A 7,810-nucleotide genomic window follows, 5' to 3' on the forward strand; every position below is an offset into this window, starting at 1 on the left:
GAGCTCAGAGGGTTTTTGAGTTTCCTCTGGTGGAAACGAGATTCCACAGAAAGTGAGCAGGGACTCCTTACAGGCGAGAGGAGCTGCACATTCTACAGGTGACTTTACATTTCAAACTCAAATCCATTTCTAGGTTTCATGTCAAAGTAAACAAGAGGCAACAACTGTAAAGTCAGACGTGTGTTTTTCTTCACTGCAGACTTTATTGCTTTTGTCTTGTATTGGTAACAACATGAGATATGTACAAACTGCTGTTGACACCATTCTGAAAAAGATGTGATCGAGACTTTTCGTTTTAGAGAAGCCAAAAGGTTCTTTATAAACTTATTCTACTGTAACTGTAACATGTATTTTTTAGGAAATTCAGAAGTGTATTGCAGATATTCTCATACAAATGTACTTTAAACTACTTAATATTCAAAATAGAACCAAACCCCGATTTATAAGTTAGAGTCGTAAACTTTTTAACACATAGTTAAACCCTGGATCCTGTCTTCTCTAGACAAGACCTCAGATTTAAGGACACTTCTGAATATCTTTGTTAACCAATAGAATAATCTTCCAAGAACCTGCGCTTCACAAGAGACGTGTCAGTCCGTGAAATATAAGGCATCACCGAAGTGGGAAATATATAGAGAGAAATTGAATTGCACTTGTTTAGCAAACTTTGAGTCTTCTGTAGTGTTTTAAAAACGTTCCAGTAGCTTATTTAAGTTTCATTGTACACAAACACAAGTATATTCCTGACTTACAGTAATGCCAAAGAGCCTAGAGAAGCTCCAACCACTGCATCCGGTGTGATGCGCCGTCCGTCAAAAGGTCTTTAAGCAAAGACGCGTTTCATATCAAACCTTAAATATCTGTTCAGAGTTTTGGTGGATTGTCTCGTAAAGCATACAGTTTGTCATAAAATAAGAAAAAAAAATGCACACTTTTTTGTGTAGTGTAAAAAAGACTGTGGCTTCAGTTTTTATGAGGGTAACAAAGCAAAAGGAAAAATAGGCATGAAGTATTTCGTATGGGAACAAATTAGAAGAAGCTGCCGGTCGTTTTCTCCCAGAGGAAAAAATGACGTGGGAGCTGGTGGATACACGATACGAGCAGACATTGTAAAAATGCTGCGATTTATTCGTAGAAAAAGAAAAAAGAAAAGAAGGCACAATCTCTGGGTGTTTTTCAACAACGGGTTTTTCAGTCTCTGTTCTCCTCAGTCTTTAAAACTCAAATCCAAACAGCAACTCGGTTCTCGGGGCAGTGGCTGTGAACGGCTCCGCAGGCCGTCTCCCCAGATGAAGCACATTTACACGTCTTTTTTTTCATCTTCTTCTTCATCGGAGTGTTTTTCAATCCCAGGATCATTCACGAATCCTGTCCCAATCCTGTCGTGCGTCTCAACTTCCTGGCTGATATATTTGGATCAAGCGAAGGCACAGATGTGTTTGGTAAAGAGGCAATTAAGAGTCAATCACGATTTCAAAGAGAAACCCTGACCGCTCCCAAACTGTGGTGACCACAGGAGGGGCGTGTCGCGGTGCGGCATCCTGAGTGCACATACACATCACATGTTCCCCATGAAGTTCTTGTTGGGCTGCTGGGCGTACCACTGCTGCCGCTGCTTGCGGGCCTCCACCTCGGACAGCAGCGCCTGTCGGTACGCCTCGTAGGATTTGACGATGTGCTCCAGCTCCTTCATGAAGAGCAGCTTCAACATGCCCTGATACGTGTCCAGGTCGGCCAGCTGGAACAACTCCCACTTCAAGATGTGGTCGTACCTGAGGAGAGAGGCCGGTGGTGAATTATCTGTAAACTGAAGTTTCTGTTCTCAATCGGCACCTTAGACCCGCTCCCTTACTGTACATCTGTCTGTAGGTGGCTGGCTCATGTCTAGAGGTGTTCATCTCATCACACCTGACATGCATCCTTTTAAAGGCCTTCACTGAACTTTGATTGAACAGGTGACCGGCTCTCTGTGCAGCAGCGGTGGTGCAGCTTCAGGTCTTTATTTAGTGCGGCTCCATCATCACCACAGGCCAATCAAAACAGCCCATTCCAAACAGAACAACTAATGGTGATAGAAGACAGGACAGGTCCCGGAAAAAGAAGCCCTAGTGGCTGGCTGCAGTATAGGTCATAAACCCTGCCTCCTCCATGTGAGCGGGTGGTGCATACCTTAATATTCTGATACCAAGAAGTCAACACTTTCCATATAAAACCCATCCACTCATGCATGTCCCACTGGAAGTTGTCTGTGTGGGTGTGTGATATGTGAGGTACTCACTTTAGTGGTGCACGGGCGTACACCTGCAGCCAGTCTGGAATCTCGGCGGTGTGGTACGGGTTAGCTGGCACCAGCACCGGCTGGTTCCTATCTATGGGACGTGGCTGATAGGTCACAGGAGGTGGTAGTGGTGGGGGTTGATCATAACGAGGGACGCTGGAAGACACAATATTGAACCCTCAAGTAAGTAACATTATTATGATGTTTTAACTTACACCAGTAAGGACATTTTCTAGTGAGTTGTCCCTCAAATAGTATGAAAAGTTACCTCGGAGCACAGGGGTGGCGATACTGTGCCCTCTTGTTGATGTGATCCACGTAGTAGACCCCGAACTCGGCCGACTCCACCTTCTCCCAGCCTGGAGGGAGCCCCTCCCGCTCCAGAGGGTGGCTCCAGTGTGTAGTGTTGGTGTTGTGGTCGATGTAGTACTTCCTGCCACGGATGGTCCAGTCGACGGTCCAGCCGGGCGGAAGTGGGAGGTCCTCTCCCGTCAGATTGGAGAGGTTCCCCAGGGATTTGGCCTGTATTCGACCTATGCCTGAGGAAACAAACATTTCTTTTTTAGAAACGAAGAGAGAGAGAGAGAGAGAGAGAGAGAGAGAGAGAGAGAGAGAGAGAGAGAAAGAGAAAGAGAGAAAGAGAGAGAGAGAGCGAAGTCTGAACAAACACACGGCAGAGCAGCTGCCCGCTAACTGGGCCTCAGGGACAGGAGAACTATGTTTCAAAAATATCTGAAAAAACTGCATGTGTGGGAAAATGACATTTACAGCGGAGGAATGTAGAGTTTTCAGAAAGATCCCTCTGATGTTTCAACTGTACATAGAGCAGGATAAGAGAGGAATGCAATGAATCACTACTTAAAGCATGACTGATGGCGTTTTAAGCAGTGCAGTGATTGTGAACGGGGCCTAATCCCTTTGACTCACGGAGCATCTTATTCTGACCGATGTCGTTTAATGAATGGTAGGAAATGGGAGTGTTGCTGCTTTTGGACAGGAAGGCAGAGATCTCTGTATGGACAGACACACACACAAACACACAGGGGCTTTCACTGGAAGAGAACAAACCGCTGAACTCCCCAACACCCCGAGGGAGCCGACAGCCAAGTGGGCCCGCAAAAAAAAAAAAAAGTTCCTGTACTTTTACTGGTGAATAACGTCAGCGAGGAATGTTGAACAAACAGCTGTGAGGACGAGTTAGACCGAGTGAGAAACGTTGAGACTGAAAAATTAAAAGAAAATCGCCTGCAGGGACTCAGAAACGGCTGAAACGCTGGAGAATGTGCGAGGAATGAAGCGCCTCAGCAAAATGGCGGCTACAATCTGATAAATTCTGCACGAGAGTGACAGCAGCAGAGCCGGAGCTCTTTGCCAGCTGCTGAGTGAAGAGACGGAATGTGAGCGCACTCCTCCTCCTCCTCCTCCTCATCATCGTAATCATCATCATTTCTGCCCTTTTCTCCAGAAAAATGGCAGCACGCCATAGTCACTGATCGCCTGACAGGAATTTCACTGCATAAAGTCAGGAGTTATGATGTTAAAGCTGTTTTCTAGTCTACACATTTTCCTGGGTTTCCATTTCAATTATGAAGAGCGCAGCAGGAGTCGGACACGTTCACATCAACAGGATAATGTCCAGAAGGTTCAGGCGTCTGGTGAAAGGACATGACACGTAAACTCAGCTGCTGAAGTCACATGTTCTTGTTTACAGAACACTGGCGTCGGCCGTTATCACCAAAAGCTCTCGAATCTCGTTGTTGACATCTTCTTTGGCGACCTCTACGTGTACTGCTCCTCTTTCTCATCCTGAAGGTTCTGTATTCTCTAGAGGTTTAGTTCAGTTTTGTTTCCATCATGTGTTAAGAAACGTCATCAACACACCCACCGACTCACTTCCCTGGATATTTTCCTGTCGAACTCTCACTCTCAAATAAAAACTGGTATATTATGGGTTATAACAGCAAACAGGGATTTTTCAAAAAAACAGCTCAGAAGTGCATCTGAAAAAAAAAGTCGACATTAGCAGCTAATCAGATTATTGTAAAGTACAATAATCAAAAGGAGAACAACATCATGTATAATGCAGCTCTTACCCATATTCTTACATTGATTATAAGCATGTAATATATATATATATAAAAATGTAAAGCAGACTCCTATTTCCTTTAATACCCTTACAAATATTTACCAAAAGGAGAATCAGCTGATTGTTGGTATATGACTCCTCCTGCTTACAACTCATTAGTCTTACGTCTGCAATGTCAGTCAACAGGGGACAGCTCAGCAGACACCGATGATTCATAGAAACAAGCAGGTGGAGGCTGAGACATTGAACTGGAGGCGGTCGACAAATTACTAGTGTTCCAGCAAAAAGATTCGACAAACAGCGAGGTGAAAAATGCAGAGCCCCTAATGCGTGTTTAGCTTCGCTCCAAACAAGGCTGCATATGTGATAGTCAGACATAAAACTAAACCATATAGTCAGCAACAAAATAAAAGGTTCACGGTCATTTGAAGGGGGGGGTGGAAAATTCCAGCGAACCCCCAAAACATTCGATCTCATGGAAAGTACACACTGACGTCAAACCGGTGTTTACAATGTGGAACACTAGGAGGAAACAAAAAAGTTTAATTCCTCAGGGAGACTGAGATAAAATTGCTCCTTTGAGCTGCACACTGACCACCACCAGTCTGCATTCCTTTCAGAGACGTGTGGTCCACAACCCATGCAGAAGACTTTCTCATTCCATAAGAGCAATCACACAGTAAGTTTTCACTGGATCCCAGAGTTTTCTCAGTAAAAAAGTCGGAGAAGTTGCTGGTGAGATGTGATTTCCCTTCACATAAAACAGTGCTGGGTTCTCATACCACAGAATTTGAAAAAAAAAAAAAGAAGCTTTGGGGGGATTTCAAAAAATACAATTCATGACCTTGCTTACTTCCCTGTCACTGCTCATGGTTGGTCATTCTCCAGAGAAGAACAGTAAAACAAGTGAGAAGCATAACTCAATGTTTACCTGAAGGGGGTCTGCTGGGAGCTGGGGGAGTGTGCTGTCGGGGAACTCTTTGGAAGTTGTGTTCATTGTGCTCATAGTATCTATAGTCCTCAGGAAAGCGATCTGGGACCATCATGGGCTGACGCTGCTGCTGCTGCGGGTGCTGCTGCTGCTGCTGCTGCTGCTGTTGCGGTTGTTGATGCTGCTGGCTGTCATAGTAAGGTTCAGAGGGGTAATAATAGCGGCCAGCGTCTCCATTCTCAGACATGGGGCTCACGTCTGTGAGGAAAGACTGTGAGGAGCCTCCGTACTCGTGGGGGAGGTCCCCCAGACTGCGAGGCAGGTATGGGGGTGCCGACATGCGGTGGCTCTCCCTGCGGGCCACCTCATGTGCAGGCCTCTGCACGGGGGTGCGGAGGAAACTCTTGTTGCGGGACACCACGGGCTCCCGGCTGGGAGGAGGGTAGGATGAGGGCCCCATCTCTGGCAGAGGGACCTCTGTGCGTCTGGGAATAGTGGGTCCATGGCGGATGAACGAGGGCATCAGATCTGCAAACAGATAAACAAATGAACTGTCAGTATTTGTCAACACAGTGACGCAGTGGTAATGCAAATGGGCAGTGGAGGAATCTAACCAAGTACACATATTCAAGTTAGTGGTAACATGTCTGTATTCATAGCAAATTTCTAGCATTGATTTAAAGTACTTTAAAGTTCAGGTTACACACAGTACAGTTCGATGCTGGGACAGCCGTCAGGGGCAATCTGTGGTTCGGTGTCTTGCCCAAGGACACTTTGGCACACAGATGGGGGAGATCGAACCGACAACCTTCTGGTACTTGTACCATTCTTGAGTATTTACTTTATTCTACTACAATTCAGAGCAAAACACAGTATTTATTTTAACTTACCAGCCAACAGAACTGCAGCTGCACCCACATTAATATTGAAAATACACAGGAGAGGATGATATGACGGAAACAGATTAAATTAAAACAATAGAATATTCCTTCTTGTACTGAAATGTATCAGTGACACAACAATATAGTCCATTACTTCAAGGACAGGGTACTTCTGTCTGATTGTACACTAGTAAACTCTACACTAACTTTTAAAGTACAAGTTCATAATACTTCCCTCGGGTACTGCTAGGTAATGAGGATGACATGAATACATGATATAAAGCAAATTGCTTGTGGGTTAAAATACCAGTTTAGTTAAAGTAGCCCAGTTTAAACAGCTCAGCCCAGATGACAACACTCATTCAACGTCTCCTTAAAGACCAGTGTGAGCTGACTAGAGACAACTCAGACTTGTTATTCTTAGTAAACAGATATACAAAGACAGAATACATGTAACTAATGGAGTTCAGGTAGTACTTGTACACGTAGGTTAATACCTGGTACCGTTAACTCCCAACTTTAGCCCTGCGAGCTGATGTCAGTGAAGCGACCAGTTGATCAGTTAGCTTAGCAGGCAGCTAGCTAGCAGGTTAGCGACTTGTTTCGGTTTAAAAACAGTTCGGGATTAAAACAGTTGGTTTATAAACGTGCGAGCCAACATAGTGACGTCTACAGATGTTCAACGTCGCTGTTATTTTAGCCACTTTTCGCCGCCGAGCTAACTTTCGCAGCAGGGCAGGCTAGCCGATGCTAAGTGGGAGCTAGCAGCGCTAACTTACTTCTGAGCAGCGGCGACGTTTCCTTCTTCACATACTTCCCGTGGACCTCGGCCGGTTTGGACGCTTCGTTTTTGCTTTTCTTTCTCGAGAGCATCACTCACTCGCTCGGAGGGACGTCAACAACGCGGCGCGGTGGTGTCATGGCTCAGTGCTGCGTGTCTGCGACCGTCGCGTCCGCTCGGCTCAGCCCGGAGAGTCGACATGTTTTCCAGCCTCGGTGTCAGTCAGCCTCCGCCGCTCTGTCAGGGCGGTCACCGCTTTACGGGCCGCGCGTTTACAAAGGGCTTTACGGTAACGGGGCGGGTGTCACAATAAAAGCAGCAGTCCTGTAAACGTTCAGTGAATTAATGATCAATGCACTGACATTTAAGAAAACTCACCAAATAGGAAAAAAAAAAATATGTAAAGATACGACTGTTCACAATAAGAGGGTTAGGGTTAGGATGTGGAATAATATATTATATAATTGGTATGTTATACAGATAATGTGCATGCGGAAACAGTTAAAAGCAATTTGTAGATCACAGCATTAAGAGCACAAATACAACAATTGCAATAAATATTAAAATGATTAGTTCAAGAGGAAATTAAATTCAAGAGTCTTGAACTAGTATCAGACTTACTTGATTAAAATTAAATCTTATTTCCATATTATGTCGGTTTTCTTCACTTTTATTTTGAAAACCAGATGTAGTCCCTCACTTATTCTCACACTAAGTCAAAGTTTGAATTTAGTGAAATAGTTTTGTTCATGTTATAAATTCACAGAATATTTCCAGGTAAATATCTGTTGTGTTTTCGCAGGATGAAAATAAAGATAAACAAATAAAGACAGTCCCCTTTTCAACATTTACC

At 44.6% G+C, this 7,810-nt stretch overlaps 1 protein-coding gene across 1 annotated transcript; it reads right to left on the bottom strand.

Moving 5' to 3' along the window:
• Positions 1–179: 179 nt before the first annotated feature.
• On the bottom strand, positions 180–7,204 carry sav1 (salvador family WW domain containing protein 1). Its single transcript, XM_062397909.1, has 5 exons — positions 6,956–7,204; positions 5,296–5,823; positions 2,547–2,817; positions 2,279–2,434; positions 180–1,772 (listed from the first exon to the last, which is right to left on the bottom strand). The coding sequence occupies exons 1-5, from the start codon at positions 7,047–7,049 to the stop codon at positions 1,559–1,561; spliced, it is 1,263 nt and encodes a 420-aa protein (XP_062253893.1). The 5' UTR covers positions 7,050–7,204; the 3' UTR covers positions 180–1,558.
• Positions 7,205–7,810: the final 606 nt, after the last annotated feature.

This window comes from Platichthys flesus, chromosome 10, assembly GCF_949316205.1.
Source record: "Platichthys flesus chromosome 10, fPlaFle2.1, whole genome shotgun sequence".
Taxonomy (NCBI): Eukaryota; Metazoa; Chordata; class Actinopteri; order Pleuronectiformes; family Pleuronectidae; genus Platichthys; species Platichthys flesus.